The sequence below is a fragment of the Plodia interpunctella genome, chromosome 24 (genome assembly GCF_027563975.2).
Source record: "Plodia interpunctella isolate USDA-ARS_2022_Savannah chromosome 24, ilPloInte3.2, whole genome shotgun sequence".
Classification (NCBI taxonomy): domain Eukaryota; kingdom Metazoa; phylum Arthropoda; class Insecta; order Lepidoptera; family Pyralidae; genus Plodia; species Plodia interpunctella.
In genome coordinates this window covers 4564189-4582594 of record NC_071317.1, presented here as the reverse complement: position 1 = coordinate 4582594, position 18406 = coordinate 4564189, and the positions used below count along the sequence as shown (strand labels likewise).

At 32.8% G+C, this 18406-nt stretch overlaps 2 protein-coding genes across 2 annotated transcripts; both read right to left on the bottom strand.

Moving 5' to 3' along the window:
• Nucleotides 1–670: 670 nt before the first annotated feature.
• LOC128680534 (uncharacterized) lies at nucleotides 671–5572 on the bottom strand. The gene is made up of 4 exons (XM_053763756.1): nucleotides 5381–5572; nucleotides 4034–4177; nucleotides 3243–3348; nucleotides 671–1903 (listed from the first exon to the last, which is right to left on the bottom strand). The coding sequence occupies exons 1-4, from the start codon at nucleotides 5516–5518 to the stop codon at nucleotides 1563–1565; spliced, it is 729 nt and encodes a 242-aa protein (XP_053619731.1). The 5' UTR covers nucleotides 5519–5572; the 3' UTR covers nucleotides 671–1562.
• A 3271-nt stretch (nucleotides 5573–8843) lies between these two features.
• LOC128680536 (uncharacterized) lies at nucleotides 8844–12630 on the bottom strand. The gene is made up of 3 exons (XM_053763757.2): nucleotides 12435–12630; nucleotides 11897–12149; nucleotides 8844–9286 (listed from the first exon to the last, which is right to left on the bottom strand). Exons 1-3 carry the CDS (start codon nucleotides 12570–12572, stop codon nucleotides 8955–8957), a joined length of 723 nt encoding a protein of 240 aa, XP_053619732.1. The 5' UTR covers nucleotides 12573–12630; the 3' UTR covers nucleotides 8844–8954.
• Nucleotides 12631–18406: the final 5776 nt, after the last annotated feature.

Here is an 18406-nt window from a genome sequence, read left to right as displayed (position 1 = left end):
TATAAAACAAATACTTTGTACGCGTCCCTTTCTTTATTTTACTGCTTTCTTTCTATGTGTTTTCTTCGTGCAATAAAGAGTTTACAAATAAAATAATCAAGAAGTTGTTCAGTTATGTTGTAGAAAAATACCAATGAAATGAAAGTGCACAAGCCTCATTGTCTTAACTTTTGGTATAAATTATAGAATACTAGGTAATCTTATAATAGAAATAATGTTTCTGATATTACAACAAAGGATGGCAAGCACCGCGCGAATTGGAAAAGAAAACTTTACGCTTTACGGCTGAGGAAGAAGCCGGAAAAACGATCAGATAAGATATAATGTTATTCTGATATGATCTCTTCCTACGCTTGCAGTTAAAAACGGCATGCAGTAACGTGGCCTTCGGGTTTGGCTACTCTTGGCTCTCTCATATTAGAGCTCATTTACCCGATTTCTTCCTCAGTCGTTTAGCGTCGAAGCTCTGGGTCCGCTATCAAACATTTTCGTCTTCACTTCGCACTGTCGTCAGTATCCTTGGTTGTCCATTGTCACCCCTCATCATCTCCCTACCCCCGTAGTGCATAAAGATGTGTTATTGTCACACCAACTTCAACTTCAATACATACCCATCTGTGGGACATAGTGATGGAACCAGGGAGGGTTAAAATAAATTAAAAAATATATATATTTTTAAATGCTGTTTATTGTAATAACTTTGTAAGTATTTAATAACTTAATCGGAGGATAAATAATAACTCGCTCACACACAATCACACAGTCACATATATACTCAATTTTCGTGATACACGATACACATATATAAATTGCATAATAAAAAAATATATACTTATCTATATCTTTAAATAAATACATTGCTTAAGAAAGGAGATCAGATATAAATATAATATTTTATAATACATAAAATAAATATATAATAGAGTTACATATCTAATACTTAAATAAGCAAAATGACTATATGTACTCGTTCGATTATTAATATACACTTCTTTGACTCCATATAATATAAAAAATATACATTTTAATAAACACATTTTGATTTGTCTATAAATTAAATACATTTAACTAAAAAACGCATAAATAAAATTGAGCATCTTTGTACTGGCATTATTTGCTGAAAAAAAAAACTTAATCTATAAAAATAACTTAAAATAAATTATTTTTGGTATAACTCAAAATAATTATGTACATACATAACTATAATACTATAAGTAAAAATAAATAAACTATCACACATATACATTGAAAGGTTCCTTTTCGGTCAAATTAACCAATATAATCTTCTATAGAAGTAAAATGGCCGAAAAGAAAAAGAAATAAAACTTCACTCATACAACATACACACAAATAAATAAGATAAATTAAAATATAATCTGACCCAGACAAATGATCCTAATTCCAACTATGTCACTACAAATTGTAAATAGTTGATATATGTAGCTGATAGATGGAACGTAGTTAAAACACTAAAAAAACGGCAAATAATATTTTTATGATCAAGTCTCGACAAAAATCTGTCACTTTACCTCCAGGTCATCATGGCAAACGTTTTTCAAGTTTTACTTTCTGTAGTGAGAATAGGCGAGTGAAGATCCGTCGTTTTTAGACCTGGACCAGCCGCCTTCCCATCCGCCGTGACCTCCGTGGGAATGTTCTTCCACTGGAGCCCAGCCGTGGTCTTCTTCATGGTGCTTCTTATGTAAGAGAGCCTTTAGGACTGTGATAGCTTTGACGATGAATGCGATCTTGGCCATCACGGCGAGCTTGAACAACGAAGCAGCGATGACCACGAGAGAAAGGACTATTATAGCAACGGCCTTGGCTTTAGCCAGGAGAAGAAGGGGAATGAGCAACTTCAACTTCTTTTTGCCTTGCTTCTTCTTGCCACGGGCTTCTTCCGCTACGGAGAAAATAAAACATTAATGATTAGTTACTTCGTCGCTACCAAGGATATAGGCTCGCCAAGCTCCCCTAGATGCCTTTGAATCTAATGAAATAAACGAAGAAGTAACTAGAAACTAATCATCTCTTTAATCTCAACAATAAACGGATATTATCATGCTTCAAATTATACATAAGTACACGAAAAGAAAAATATGTTAACACATCTAATATGCCCATAATGATAGTATTGGCTTCACGCATTAAATACAATCATCAGAATCCCACGCTTCAATATCTATGCCAATAACTTTCAACATTATTATTCCCTTCATTATAATATTTGGCCAAAGTGGTATACAATTGACTGCCTTTATGTATGACTTTTCAACTCACAGGACCGTCAAAACAAGGAATTTCAAGAGGTTGTTACTTTACTTTGAAGCTATTTGCTATTAGATTGGTTTATTTAGTTGTAGTCGAAGTATCTCCATATTTATTATCTTGATAATTCAAAATGATATATATTGAAATCAGTAGTATATACGATATCAGAAACTAAGCAACCTAGTAAGTCATTTGTTATTTCCGAAACTAAATATTGTGCTGTTCAATTTAGAACTAAAATTACGGATACAATAAGTCATAGTGATATTAAGTGGGTAGAAACTTTAAACGGTACTATTCACGACAACAAATCAATTTAAGCCTTAACTGGCTTTATATGCGTGTTTCGACCCACATCGGAACCTGATCGACTTATTTTGGTCAGAGAAAACTCCAATCTCATTCCGGAACGAAAGTATTTTATTAATGATTACCATATTTTTCGAGAAATTCGTGTAAAACTCGCGTTTTTAGGTGCTGTTAGTTCGAGTCTCGATTTTTATGCAATATTTTTTTTAATATACCTAATTATTTTAGTCTTGATTCATTAGAAAATAGTTTCTCAGGGTCAAATTGGCATCTATTACTTATCCAACAGACACTTGGCGATTTTTTATTAAGGCCCTGGGAACTTGCTATACAAAACTTGTTTACAGATTTTATCTGACCATTATTATCATGCACGAGAGAGCTTTCACACACATATTCATGTAAATTATAGTGGAAGAATACAAAGTGTGTACCGCCGTATCCTACATATTTTTCTGATGTATTTTACATTGTTTCAATTGCAAATATTGTTGAAAAGAGATTTCTGATAAAAAATAATAATTTCCTTGTAGGCATCACAGCTCCGAAAGTAACCGGAGACACAACTATATTGCTTTTCGGAATTAATCATAACCTATCGTTGTTTTAATTTTTGATTGCAAGAATCAAATTAAATGTTACTTTCTCCACTATACACTCACATTCATCGAGAGCCCGCGACTCTTCTTCTTCTCCACCGGCATAGCTGAGCTCCAGTTCACCTTGCTGCAGAAGGTCTGTGGCTTTCTCCCATAGTCTTTCTGTCACCTGTGGTCAAAACATTTGACAAAAAATTTCGTCACAAAATAAAAGTTTCGTCAACTAATTTAGAACGGACATCCAGGTATCGTGACAAATGGAAATACTTAATCTCTGTCTATGAATATATGGCTTGTTTCTCGTGGGATTAATACATGTGATAATAATTTTATATATCGGTTTATAAACGAATTAAGATTGATTTTCTCTTTACAAAAAGGCGGGAATGTAACCAAGCATAGGTACGTGAGGATGAGTGAATTATATATTAATTCACGCTGTGGAAGTTCAAAAATATTATCACTTTTTACGTATTTTGTTTCTATAACCTAGCTTTTTATCGGCACATAGGTTCTAGTTTTATAATAATAATGTCACTGATAGTTTAACGATATTATTTCAGTTAATTTAAGAACGAGGCTCATGTCGATGGAACATTTTCCATTCTACTCTGTTCTCTGCTATTATATATTATAGCTGTGCCTTATCTTTTAATCATTTATGAATACTTTTCTTGGTTTTCCTTTCCTTTCTCTAGCTTCAATTTTTCCTTCTATCACATATTAAATGTAAAAATATGATTCATTACTTTCGAATAAGTACAAAACTTTTATTTTAAAAAATACCAGATGTATTTTCAACTCTCATGACATAGTTCAGGTGATATGGTATATTCAATAAATAGTATATTTACCTGCTTGTTCCTGGCCTCGGGGTCAGTGGGCAAGGAGTCAAGACTCCTGGCTTCCTTGGGGCTATTGTTGATGATAGTAACGCCATCTATGATGGACAGCTTGCGAACTGTTCCGAGACGTTCTGTCGCTTTCAAGGCATTTTCCTGAAGGAATGAGAAAACTATGGTTATTTAATGAAGTATAAAGATAAATAGCTAATAGGCTAATACTGTGTTAAGCCTAAATAAGTGGGAAGGAGATCAAGAAGAAGACGGTAACAAACGCATTCTCAAAGAGCATGTAAGAGCAGAGCATGATCAAAGCTTCGATAGGGTTCACGTCAAGATGATAATGTTATTATAAAAAGTAATTAATATAATACTAGTGTTTTGTTTATTTGTTTAATTATCCAAAAAATAATATTTCAATATTTGTAGCTAATATATGTATATTCAATGAATTAACATCATTTCTCGTCAGAAGAAAATATTTTTGTAGTTAAGTGGTTAAGTTAATTGCTGTTAACTTCTTTTGTATAGTGATTAAATAATAAAGGTCGTAAAAAAGTATCTCATTAAAAATAAATCGTCAGCCAATCCTGTCTAATTAGAGTCATCAAGTTTTCTTTGTGTAAACATATTTATGGCTTTCTTTGACTAGAAAAGTTCCGTTATGAATCAACTATTATTATTTTTAAAGCTTTTACAATAACTTCATGGAATTTCAATAGTAAATATTAAGTTTTGCAGGAATCAATTTTGATCATTCTCACATTCCAAAAATTCAAGATTCAAAATTATATTTTCGAATTAGTTGCTTTTGTTACTTATTTGTTTCAATTAAAAGTATAATTTTGATAATTTAAAATATTTTTAATTTTAAGGATTTTTTTCAATTGACTCTTGTCATTAGTTTTTCCTTTAAAAAATCATATATTAATATAACGACAGGTTTTTATCTTATAGACTGTTGGTATTATAAAAACAGCACTTCAAACCAGTACTGAACTTGTCTAGACCGTTCAACTTCTGCCTTGAACTAGAAACACATATTAACTCGTTAAATAACTGATATAAATAACTTCCATTAGACCATCTATTACGACACTGTATGTAGTCAGCATTTGTAAACAAATCAATGGCATTTTTCAAACAAAAAAATTAACACTCATAATTCCGCGTTTTGACACTTCATAAGACACGCTTCCAGGTTTTATAGACGTACTATAAAAGCCAGAGAAATATCGATTAATGCAGCTTTAGATTGTGTCATATATAACACAATCCAGAAGTTCCAATTTTGTGTAACTTTATCATCAAAATCCAAGGAATCACTTGCAATTGCTGACCACACTTCACTTCACTAACCTTCAAGCACAAACTTAGATCACTGTTCACGCAATGAATGAATTGGTTTGCAACTAATTTCACAACAGAATCATCTTGGTTCACTGGTCCAGCCCTCACGTATAGGACACAAGCGAGAAAAGCAACGAAAACCTTCATATTTGCTGTCTTGTGCGACTCGACGGCAATGCAACTGTGATAAACTTTTGATTGGTAACAGTTTTTTTATCCAAAATCCCCCCACTAAGCCGTGCCGTATTAACATATTAAAACGATATAGCTATGAGAAACTTAGATGACACCCTGCCATACTGACCACGGATTTTTATTTTCATTAATATTTATTTCGATAGTTCACGGCCATTTTCACTTTTCTATTGATGGCTTTATTCAATAATGACACATTTTACAATTTGTATTTTGAATTAAGGCTTCGTTTCGCTGAATAAAATTGTATATAGTAGTACTAAATATAATAGATTTTATGGTTGATATAATTATTGACTTTTATGTGAATGACGTAAAATTTATAGAGAAAAAGTAAGAGGTTGGACTGAACCTCAATTTTATTCACTCTGTGATCGTATTGTAAAATAAATAAAATGTTCATTGTATTTTAAGTTTTCTTTTTCATTTATAGATAATAAAGCATTATTTAAGTAGTGCTAATTATTATTATGACTAACATTAAAATAGGCTTTTGAGAGTGTTTTAGGAATGGTATCAATAGATGTAATGACTTATATTTAGTTGTTCTATAATTGTGTATTTTTTGAGAAGTTTAAGTATAGTTATAAACATATTATATGTTCAATTAATTGATATAGTCCGTCAATAAAATAATGTAACCTTTTAGGGAATACATTAGGTACGCCAATGACTGGACAGCCCAAAAATCTCATAAATTAAGGCTAAAGAAAACCCGTTTCTCCCGAGTTTTCTCAGCTGTTTCTAACACCAGCCCAGAAACTGTTTAATGATACTATATACCTTTGAAATTAAAATCTAGTAGATATCCTTTTAAAATATTATTAATTTCTAAATTAACGCCTATTTAATTATGTTATTAATAAGTATAATAACAATTACATGTCATACTTCTGGCGGAACATATAAGGTCACATAATCTATTTATTCATAACATCTATTTTTACTTTGATTCAATTGAATAAATATTTCATTCATTCATTCATAGAAGAATGAATTACAAATATATAAATTGTTTTATAAATATTTTTTATAATTTGAAAATGTTCAAAGGAAAATTTGTGAATTTGTGTCTTATTTAGCGATTTTATAGTTGCATCTGTCTCGTCTGTTTGTAATCATACTTTACCTTTTTTGTATTGTACTTTCTTCACTTGATAGAGTTGATCCCATTTACCTTCTCATTCATATTCAAGATGGTGCAACCGGGATTGGCTCTCGAAAAGAGAACTCCTCAAGAGTTTACTGCATGGACATCATTATATTCGTTGACTGTAACAAGATTTCTGACTCTAATAAATGTTATCCAAAATTTAGATGAAACTATATAATACTCCTAGCATTTATCGATGTAAGAGCGGCTTTTTTATTGCACATTGGAACAGTAGGACAACCATAATTATTACACTTAAAAATTGAGCTACTAGTAAAACAAAACTCCATTGGGAGTTTAAGCCTTAGGTTGTTTAGGTTAGTAAGACTACTCGATAGTACTACTGGCAATTACCATATTTGACGATACTTACTTATGATGTATTTTTTATTATTTCTTGAGTTATTTTCGCATAATTAATTTAATGTTTGGTTGAATATTTCGCTGAACAAACCGTTTTAAATGGTGTCTTGTAATGTTTATCAGTTTTACTTCTCCTTTTATAGTAATTTGAAAGATTTAATGTATTCTTTGTCGCTGATAATCATTATTTGCATTGTGTTATTTCAATTAATCGATCTTATACTAAATATGAAAATGAATCCTAAACATTTTAATTTACCAGTAGGTACTTACTAACACTGACAAAAGTTCATGTTTTTTTTATTATAATAAATACACCTATCACAATATATTTAATTCAAATTATGACAAACTTTTACAATTATAAAACGTATTAAGGCTGTGAGACATCAAAAGTATTTCTTTTTTATATTTATGCATTTCTTGAAAGATATTATGTCAATGAGGACAGAGCTGCCACTATGCACACACGCCACTATGCACACACAAAAAAATATACAAGTTCATATATAAAATGTTTATCTTTTAAATAGGTATCAATCATAAATGTGACAGCTATTACATACATTTGAATTATACGCTTAATTTATTGAACTTTGATTGATTGGGAGTTTGAATTTGTTTTGAAAGAAAGTAAGAAAATTTATTGGCTAAACTGCGACACAATAGGTATGTATCACTCGACCTACAGATATTAAAGACTTTACCTATAAATAATATATGATTCCTTTATATAAACGGACTAGATCGTACCCCGGGGCTTCGCTCCCGTGGGAATTTTGAGATAAAATATAACCTATAGCAATCTTGGATAATGTGCCTTTCTAATGGTGAAAGAATTTTTGAAATCGGTTAGTTAGTTTCGGATATTACCCGCCTCAAACATACAAATTCAAAAACGCATACCTCTTTATAATCCGTATATGTAAAAGAACAAGCGTTTTTTACTAATCAACGCCCAGCCTAAACCATTGAAGCTATAAACGCGAAATTTGGGCTTTAGGTTATTACGTAGTGCACAGATAAGAAAGGAATTTTCAAAATTCGACACCTAAAGGGGTAAAGTTTGTATGAAAAATAACGAAAATCTTTACTGATCTACTTGAAAATTGGCATAAATGCTATGGAACAAAAATAATGAAACACGTGTTTCAGGATTTTTTTAAATTTGACCTTTGGAGTAGTTAAATGAGGGTGAAAAGATATAACGAAAAATACCATTCAAAAGTTACTACTAAAAAAAGCTACAAACTAAATTATATAGTACTCTATTTAATTTAAAATTTGACGTAAAAGAGTGTCTGTGAAACTATATCGAACACTAGAAACTAGTTTGTTTTAAAATTGATTTGTTATACATGTCACGCATGCTTTTTAACTTATTTTTGAAAATAATAATGAGATAAAAAAATTCTGGAGTCGAGCGGGAATTGAACCCGCGCCACTGAGCTATCGAAACCATGGCAGTTCGGCTGAATTAATTCAGAATTAAGAAATCTCCTTATTATTTTCAAAAACTAGTTTGTTTTCTACTCGTATCTTATCGTAAGTCATTCCATTCCTTTTTAACAGACTTCAAAAAAAGAAGAAGATTAATCGAGAGCCTTTAGACCTTCTTACAAATTTATTTAACAGTTTATAGGTAGACAGAGTACAAAGGAACGCCTTATTTTGAATGATTTAATTAATTTTTTTCCAGCAGACTCATGACAGAAGAATTCTAATACATTTTAATGAGAAAGTCAAAGAAAACAATAGAAAAACATTATCGAATAAATATTTACTCAATAAATAGACTGAGGTACTCAATACTCATACATGGCAACATAAATACACATACACACACAATAAATTACACACGCACACATAAATCTAGTTCAACTGGCCTGCGTAGGCCATCGAAGATGCATCACTCGCTTGCCTGCTCCATCCTTGCGCTGGCTCGTAGTTGTACCCTGGGTGTTCTTCGTGATGGTGGGGGGTGATACTGATAGAACCTGAGCTGTGACCTGAACCTCCCTTTGCTAACAGTTTCCTAACCAGGTTAAAGGCACTCATGGCGAAGGCAATCTTGCCAAGAAAGACTGCCTTGACCGCAGCGAAGGCGATGATACCCAAAAAGAGAGGAACTAATGCGGCGAGTTTCAGCTTCAAGAGCAGAAGAAGAGGGAGCAGCTTCTTTATCTTCTTCTTCTTGCCACGGCCTGTAAAAAAAAATGTATATTTTATCAATATTCGTAATATGCGTGGAAAAATGTTTGACCACCTTGTGCAACTTGATAATCTAATTAAAAACATAATAGAAGCGAAAAGAAGAAAGGGAAAGCCAAGAAGGGCTTATATGGATCAAATAAGGAAGGGAGTAAGATTGACGTCTGAGGATATCTGAGTCTGACGAATGTCTGAGGATAGAAAGAGATGGAAGTTGGTCCACCGACAAGAAAGACGTTCTTAAATGATGATGATGATGATTACTAAAACGTACAATAATTCTCGGATCAAGCTCCATTTGTATGAGTAACTTATTTTTACATAAAATAACAAACGATTATTATAATGTAGGTATATTTTGTAATATCTCTCTACGGGAGTAAATTTTATGTAAGGGCACGAAATGCCCTTAAGCGAACGTAATTTTAAAAAAATCATTTCAACTCTTTTATTTAGGAAAATGCAAGTAATTAACTAATTATATACTGGCAAAAGTAATTTTTCTATATTTTTACCAGTACAAAAAAGTTAGTGAAAGAAAAAAATTATACTTTTTTAATGTTTCTCAACATACGAGAATTCCTAATATAAATAAATAATATAAATAATAAATAAAGTAGAGATACCTAAAATTAAAAACAAAATCCTAACCTACAATTGTTAACTCCCGCCAAATTATGAATATGAATAAAAAAATTACGCGGCTTTTTAAAGGGACGTCTCTCATCTACTAATAACCCCACGTAACGTGACTCAGTTAAAAATAGAACACATCAGACAAACGTCTGCATTGTGTTCTGAATTTGAATTAGCATAATGAATCGGTAATTGAATGGAAACATTCGCTTGTAGTTCCCGCCCTAGAAAAGGAACACTTTCTTATCTTCCCGTGACATGACATCGCTAAGAGATTGATTGAAGGATGCTTCTTGTATTGACAGTTGATAGGTAACAATAACATTCCTAAAGATTATTATAAGTTTGGCAGTCCGTTAAAATTTCACTAATATAATAATTTGAAGATTTAGTTTTAATATGGACTCTGGGCTCTGGAACATCAAAAATGAGAATGTAAAACTCGATGAAGCGGTATAGATTGTGATGGAAATATCGATAATTACAGGATGTTTTAGATTTTTATTCAGAGGGTGTTTTACTATCACCTACTTAATAATCTTGACATGGAAAAATAGTATTCCCAATCAACGCCGTCATACGGTGACGATATAGGTCTATTAAATTTAGGCTGGGTTACGATAACACTGCCATGACAAACTTGCTAATTTTATGATTACCTAACACAAAATTATGTCAAATGTAATGGTAGGAGCTTCAGGAGCAAGATCTAGTTCACTCTTCTTCTTTTCCACAATGTTATTGCTAAAACTGAATTTAGTTAGATCTAATTATCTTATATCATCTTCTGATATTAAATAGTATCCAATTAATTGAAATTATAAGAAGATGCAATATTAAAAAAATGGTAAGACGCTAAAAATATAGAGAGAAAGGCAGTAAGATGTATTCAAACATTTTGTTACATAGGAAACTCTAAGAGAGAGGCCACACTCCAAGTTGGCACGCGTGAGACATCCCTTTACACAAGTATGACTTATATGTATATATTTCAAAGCATTAATGAGGGAAACATAGTATGTGATCTATTGAGAAATATCATGGTAATTTCTGTATGCAAATTTTAGGAGAAAGCATCTTTGTTTTAAAATGTCGAGTCAAGGTTCAAATACTAGTCGGGTAACGTCTATTATACATTTAATTTCCGTGTTTTCATTTTGAACTATTGTTTTGTAATTTACAAAAACTATTTTCTTTGTCACGTGCGATGACAAAATTTCACAAACTTCCTTGCATTTGACAAAATATCATAATCTTCCTTCGTGCATTTGACAAAAACTTGCAATGGCCAGTGCGTTTGACAAAATTTTGCAATGGCCCTAAAGTGACCTAATTGCGTGGATGCTACTTTTACCTGTGAAAAATCTTTTCTATGACCTAATTATTCATTAAGTTTTTGAAAGGCTGTAGTGATGTTTCTTCACCTGTGCTTTAGAAATTGGTGGTAAACATTGTTGGATCAACATTATTGCGTGTAACGATTTTTTCACAGTTCATAAGTCTCCTAATATATAAATAGGTAGTACAAAAGATAGGCACATACAATATATTTCGGAAGCTTGACAAGAAATGTTAGAATCAAAACCCTTAACATAATGTTAAATACATTATGTAATTGATCCATGGACCAATACATAATCTAATTTTTTCAGCTAAAACTTCACAAGACCAATTTTTTTTTTTCAATTAAGGCATAAGGAATATGATATAAGCCTGTTTGAACTTTGTTTTAACAAAGTTCAAACAGACACAATTGAAAAATAAATTAGTTTTGAATTTAATCGTATGTTCGACAAGACTTTTTTTTTAATATATGATAAAAAAATAAAAGTAGATAATTTAGTTAAATAACTGTCAAATACCTTAATAGACCTCAATGAGTCCAAAAGAAGGCAATTTCTGTGGCTCAAAATTAATTTATTTATTTAGACTTAAAAGTAGAAGAATAAGTACAATTTAGTTCTTACCTTCCTCATCCAATTCCCTGGATTCCGCCTCAGGTTCTGTCAGGCGCAGTTGCAGCACATGGCCATCCAAGAAGTCTCCGATATTGTTGGCTATCCTCTCGTTCAATTGGATTTCCCTGGCTTTTGGCTCCTCAGCTAGCGGTTCGTAACTCCTCGCTGATCGAGCTGAGCCAGTGTTGACCAGAGACATGCCTTCCAGGAGGCTGACGTCTTTCGTCAGAGACAGTCTTTCGGTGAGTTTCAACGCTTTTTCCTGAAACAGACAGGAAAAATTATTTGAGTTTACTTAGTTCACTTTTTTTTTAGCCAGATATTTTATCGATTCGAAATTTGAATAGACTGAAAACGGAGTCAAAGAAACGAGGTATTTTTTTAAAGTAACACAGTCCATCGAACCCTGATTATTGATTCAACGTTGGAATTGACTGAAAACGCAGTCAAATAGACATGGATTTTTTTCCTAACCAAAAAACTGAAGTTGCACAGTCCAATGTTTCACAAATCACTTCACAGCACTAAAAATCCATTGGAAAATCACCTTCAAACATAACGACGTATCCTTTTCTATGCACTCCGAGACGGCACTAACGAATTTTTCAGCTAAGCCGCTTTCCTTCACCGGGTTACACTGCACTGAAGCCACTATGGCTAACAAGGCTATACTTTTCCACATCATTATGCGAGTGACGTACTAACCCGACGCAGGGCAAGATATGTATGATACTTTTCTCAAAAAACTGATGGATTTTATCCTTACGACCCCCACCGCCTTTTTGGCTGTGACGTCTGAACAGTTTGACGTTTTGTGTTAACTGACACGCCGTAAGGTACGTAAGGATAAGTAGATAAACAAATATTTACTCATAGAAAGCGAGGTTCGCGTTTACGACACTCAAATACGCACTCTTACGCTATTTTCGAAGGTGTAAATGAAACGAAAGAAAAAGTGTGATTACTTGATTTTTCTTGTGCAAACTACCGGTGAAAATTAACGTCGTAACCAATGTTTGTTTATTGATGTTGTTAGTTTTTGCTTTCATATAATAGCTTTTATTTACATAACAATAAAACAGATTTTAAAGCAACTTAATTATAGTATATTGAGTAAGATATCGAGCTGCAATTGTTACTGGGAGCAAGCGCAATGTAGTCGAGCTAACATTATGACTAAATCAATAATTATTACGTATTTATTCCGTTTTTGATCAATATGGAAAAAAATAAATATAAAGTTATTAGAATGGTCAGCTATCGCATAAACGCCTCCTAATTTTATATGTAGCTATTTTTTTAATTCACGAAATTCGGGGTCACTTCGAAACCGGAAAAGTTTAGTACACCGGCCCCGATAAAAACTTTCTGTCACAGAGATTTTGGCGCGAGTCTTTACGTTCTTACTTATATCCTACTGGCTGCGCCCCGGGGCTTCGCTCCCGTGGAAATTTCGGGATAAAAAGTACCCTATGTGTTATTCCAGGTTATATTCTACACTACACGTGTATAATATTTCATAACAATGCATATAGTAGATGGATAGTTTTGGCAGAGTAACAAATATCCTCACACATATCCTCACAAACTTTCGCGTTTATAATCTTAGTAGGATAGAAGAATTTAAATCATAGACATTAATTTTATCTATGATTTAAATCTATTAGGTAGATTTTTTAAAAGTAGAATGTGTTTTTGAAATAAGAAATAAAAATTTCTTTCTTTTCAGGTGTCTTATTACGAACATTACTAGTGTCAGATTCAAGCCCCCTAATGGCATCTGACAGGACTTTTGCGACTACACGTGCCTAATTAGTGGGCAAACAGTTGCATACTCAATTGCCTACTAGTGGTACAGGTGGCGCGATATTTTCCTTCACTGGAAGCAAGATAGACAATAATCCTTAAAATATGTATATATTGCCTTCCGTTCATTAATTTACGAAAATAAATATTTGATTTCTCAGGCTAGTATTGTACTTATTAAGCTTTTTGGAATTTCCAAAAAGCATCAAAAGACAACACAAGTCACAATTTTCAAGTGGGAAAAAAATATTACTTTAATACTTGCCCATTCAGGCTTATCTAAAACTATTAAACCCACTAATAGAAAACATAAAACCTATTTTGACATGGATAGTGATCATGTTTGAATGATAGTCATTATTTGTGAGAAAATTACATACTTGCTTGATTATATTTTTCTTTTCATTTTCTATTATAATAAATATGTTTAATGTTGGTAATTATTAATTTTATTCACTAGCATCTCGCCCCGGCTTCACCCGGGTAAAACTACTGGAAAATATGCAGTGAGCCTATGATGTTATAAAGTTTTAATAAAAAAAGAAATATTCTGGTACTTCTCCTTTTTTTCTTTTTCTTATAATTTCTAGCACTAATGCCAGATTTTATTCAAGCCGTCTAAAGGCATCTGACATGACTTTGATCTGGGTTACTAAGGTCTAGGTTACACTTACAATAGTAGAACAAAGTACCATATTCAAATTAGTTCAAAAAATGTTATAAAATTTTTTGAACTAATTTGATATATAATTGTCGTTATATATAACGACTTAACAGACAGAAATTCAGTTACTTTCTTACTATATTGCTACAGTACAGATTATGTAAATAAATACTATGTAACATTCCGAAAAACCTGATATCTTGCTTTAGGAATTCGGATTTAGCGTGGTGAAACTGCCATAACTGAGGATGTGGTCGAAAGGGAAAACTTATGTGTCCATCGCCATCTTTATTATTAACTAGCGGCCCGCCCCGGCTTCCTTTCCTAGCCTATCTCACTCCTGAATGTTTCGTTTATCTCTGTGCCAAATATCATCAAAATCGACCCAGTAGTTTTTGAGTTTATTCATTACAAACAAAAAAATAAAAATATTTTTTTTTAAATAATATTATATGGAATACTATTTTAGCATGACCCTTATGCAGAGGGCTTATTGCTGGTTTGCATTTGACTTCTCATCTCACCATCGAATCGACTCGAAGTGAGACACAGCCGACCATTGACATTGCAGTGTGATTGTAGTTGCGTCACAATGGTGCAATGTGATTGGTTCGCTGCATCTCACTTCGAATCGACTCGATGGTGAAATAGCAAAGACAAAGGCAAATATGATTTATTTGCAAAAACATGAGTTTACATTTTTTATATTGTGGTGGCAAACCTGCACAAAGCCCTCAGTTCTCGCGCGCCCCGATCGGACTACAATCCTATTGTTTTAAGCCTAATCTAAAAATTTAATTAGGTAGTATGCTTAATATTATAGACGAATATAAGTATACTCGTAAGTACATATTCTTGACAGCTGTGATAATAGGTGATTAATACAACAACACATTTAGAATTTCATTGGATATAAATACATTTATTTTCAAAAATATATTTAACCTGATAAAACTCTTATAACTGACGTCTTTGAATAAAAGGCTGCGTTGAAGTTAGTTGTGCCGCTTGACTTCACCTGCTTTGGAAGTCGGCAGTAGGTAAACTTAGTTTTAAATAAATTTCCTTTGTCAATAAATAATATATTGTATATCATAATAAAATGAAAAAAAATATTGAATTTATGATGCAAAAACTGCAACCCATATAAGGTTACAATGAAACGAATTTTCAAAAATTTCAATTGCATTGTTAAGTGGACAAAGCTTTTGGGGCGTCACAGCCAAGGTGCAACCGGGAGCATATTTAAGAAAAGAGAGAGAGGTAAGCATTTTTATTAGTAGATTTTTTTGTAACTTATTAAGTACATGTATTGTAAACATTTAAAAATAATGTACATTGTTATCAGAGTACCTAGCTTTTAACTTCGGGGTTAGAAAAAAAAAGGAACCAAGGTTATCCTTTACATAGACAGTCAACTGGTCAGTAAGACGAGTTATTATAAAACTATTAAATAATACATCAATCGCCTGATGCAACAACGGGTTACATTGTGAAAGTACTTTGAAGAATCGACTAGGTGGGGTGCCGCATTCATAAAAAATTACAACTTGTAGGTAAAGTCTTGATTTAATAACATGTCCTAAGAGCTATGCCCCAATGTTACATTGCGCTTTGTCGTCCTCCGTTGACGGACAACGCAGAAATTGTGTGGAGATTTGACGTACGTCAACGCACGCCAGTGTCAAAAGATATAGAAAACAACGGAGCAAGCGGAACATAGCCGCAACGTGCTGTGTCGTTGCAACGCAGCGCGACTGAGCAATGGGACATGGTTCAAACAAATTAAAGGGGATCCACCTAAATGGAATATTGACGACCTTGGTGGCGAAGTGGTAAAGTACTTGCCTCTGAACCGAAAGGTCCCGGGTTCGATCCCCGGTCGGGTTATGATGGACAATGATATTTTTCTGATTAGCCTGGGTCTTGGATGTTTATCTATATATGTGTATGTTATAAAATATACTTAGTATCGTTGAGTTAGTATCCCACAACACAAGTCTAGAACTTACTTTGAGGCTAGCTAAATCTGTGTGATTCGTCCGTAATTATTATTTTAAAATCAACTTTCACTTTCTTTCTCAACTTGGCGTGTTCTCGGTTGCATTCGGGATTGAAGCCCGGGGCCCGGGGATTTTTAAGTCCCTCATCGTTTACGTCAACCCTCTTTAGCAGTTATTAGTTATTTTGTCGCACCACACGTCCACGGTAGTCTTACCTTGTATTTATAAAAAAGTTAAAACCTACTTTGAGCTAAAGTATGCTTTATCTCTTACTGTCAATACCAAACATTACAAAGTGCGACAGCGACAAAAGATATTTTAGATATTCTATGGCGGTAACCGCTCCAAAGAAAACACTCCGTATAATCTCAAGGTACGATGTTAGTTGTTCCCTTAGAGAGTTTAACTCAATATAATTAGCAGAAACCATTACCTTTTAGTGTTTAGAAAACGTCACATTAGGAAACGGGGTCGACGGCCACCGTCAAGCCCTACCTTAAAAGTTAAGCTTTCTATTTGAACTTGAATCGTCTGAGCCCATTTGTGACTTATTTACATTTTAAAATTTGAACTAGAAACGTACATTACAGACTATACAAAAATTATTTTTTTAAAAATACGACTCTACACAATTTTGTTTCATTTCTCATTTTTATCTAATAAATAGAGATAAAATTATTTTAATATCCCCGCTTGAAAACAAAAACATTTTGAGATTTATAATTTTAGTATGAATGGCTGTAATATCCAAAATATTGATTTTCTAGCGATGTAATGTCACTAGAAAATCTTCTAGGAAGTCTTTCGAGGTCATGTAAGAAATATAATGAACTAGACTCAAGAAAGAAAATATTTATATTCGACAAAAAATTACATTAACTTAACTAACTATGCGACTTAAAATTAACAATTCAGTAAGTATATTGTCGAAAAGGCGACCAGCTCAGCGTGTTGCTGTGGAAACCATAACGCCGATTTTCAGCTAACTAGCGACCCGCCTGATACTAAATAAACATATAAACCTGCCTCATGAATCACTGTATCTATCAAAAAATCCGCATAAAAGTCCGTTGTGTAGTTTTAAATATTAAAACATACAGACAACGGGGAGCAACTTTGTTTTATACTATGCAGTGATACTATGTACTGTATGTATTAAATATATTTCCTTTACATCACCTCGAATTTCTGATAAGGCGTTTAAAATTACGTTGAAAAAAAAATAAACGTACATGCCATTAATTATTATATAATTCATAAAACTGTAATGTAGTGTAGCACTAGTGAGCGCCCTTTTTTATTTACTTTTAACTAGATTTTGCCCGCGGAAATTTTCCACGGGAACAGTTAGTTTTCCGCAATGAAAGGTGAGTATGTCCTTTTCTATACTTCAAACTACATGTATGCAAAATTTTGCTCCAACCATCACGATGATGAAGTTGAATTTTTATGGAAAATGATGATGACAATTTTTTTGATGATCACCAGCGCGCATGGGAACGGTACCGAATCTCGCGCCGGTGTGGGCGCGCCGCGAAAGTTCAGGCCTCACCCATCCCATGAGTCCGCTCTCGAAACACACTACTTGCTTTTTGTATGCGTGCTTGCGTATTTTTTTTATTTTGTTTGTAATAAAAAGTCGGCAACGCACCGGTGCGCGGTGACCCGTATCGGGTTGCTAGTGTCCATGAGCTGCGATGTTTGCTTCCAGTCCACTAGCGTTAGTTTATTTTTTCATGAAATTAAATGTATTTTTTACAGTTTTAACACAACATATAAAAGTGAGTAAGTAAGAACTAAGAATATTAGTAAATAGGTAACATATTGTAAATAGGTATTATTTAAAACATAACTTAAATTGCTAAATGTCGAGTGAGTTGTGTGTGTTTGTGATTAATTTATAAATTTATTTCAAAAGATTTTTAGTCAAATTCAAAGAATTTAATTTTTTCAAATATTATTTACCAACATGTTAATGTTAAGGTGCATGTTAAGGTCTAATTTCTGGATATATACAAATTTTCACTTCAAATTTTATAATATTCA

Excerpts from the sequence above, each read along its gene's own strand:
- LOC128680534 (XM_053763756.1), bottom strand. The coding sequence starts at position 5,518 with ATGAAGGTTTTCGTTGCTTTTCTCGCTTGTGTCCTATACGTGAGGGCT. Across the intron at positions 3,349-4,033 it reads CCGAGGCCAGGAACAAGCAG|GTGACAGAAAGACTATGGGA; the intron begins GTAAATATACTA and ends TTTTGACCACAG. Across the intron at positions 1,904-3,242 it reads GTCGCGGGCTCTCGATGAAT|CGGAAGAAGCCCGTGGCAAG; the intron begins GTGAGTGTATAG and ends TTTTCTCCGTAG.
- LOC128680536 (XM_053763757.2), bottom strand. The coding sequence starts at position 12,572 with ATGATGTGGAAAAGTATAGCCTTGTTAGCCATAGTGGCTTCAGTGCAG. Across the intron at positions 12,150-12,434 it reads ATACGTCGTTATGTTTGAAG|GAAAAAGCGTTGAAACTCAC; the intron begins GTGATTTTCCAA and ends TGTCTGTTTCAG. Across the intron at positions 9,287-11,896 it reads CAGGGAATTGGATGAGGAAG|GCCGTGGCAAGAAGAAGAAG; the intron begins GTAAGAACTAAA and ends TTTTTTTTACAG.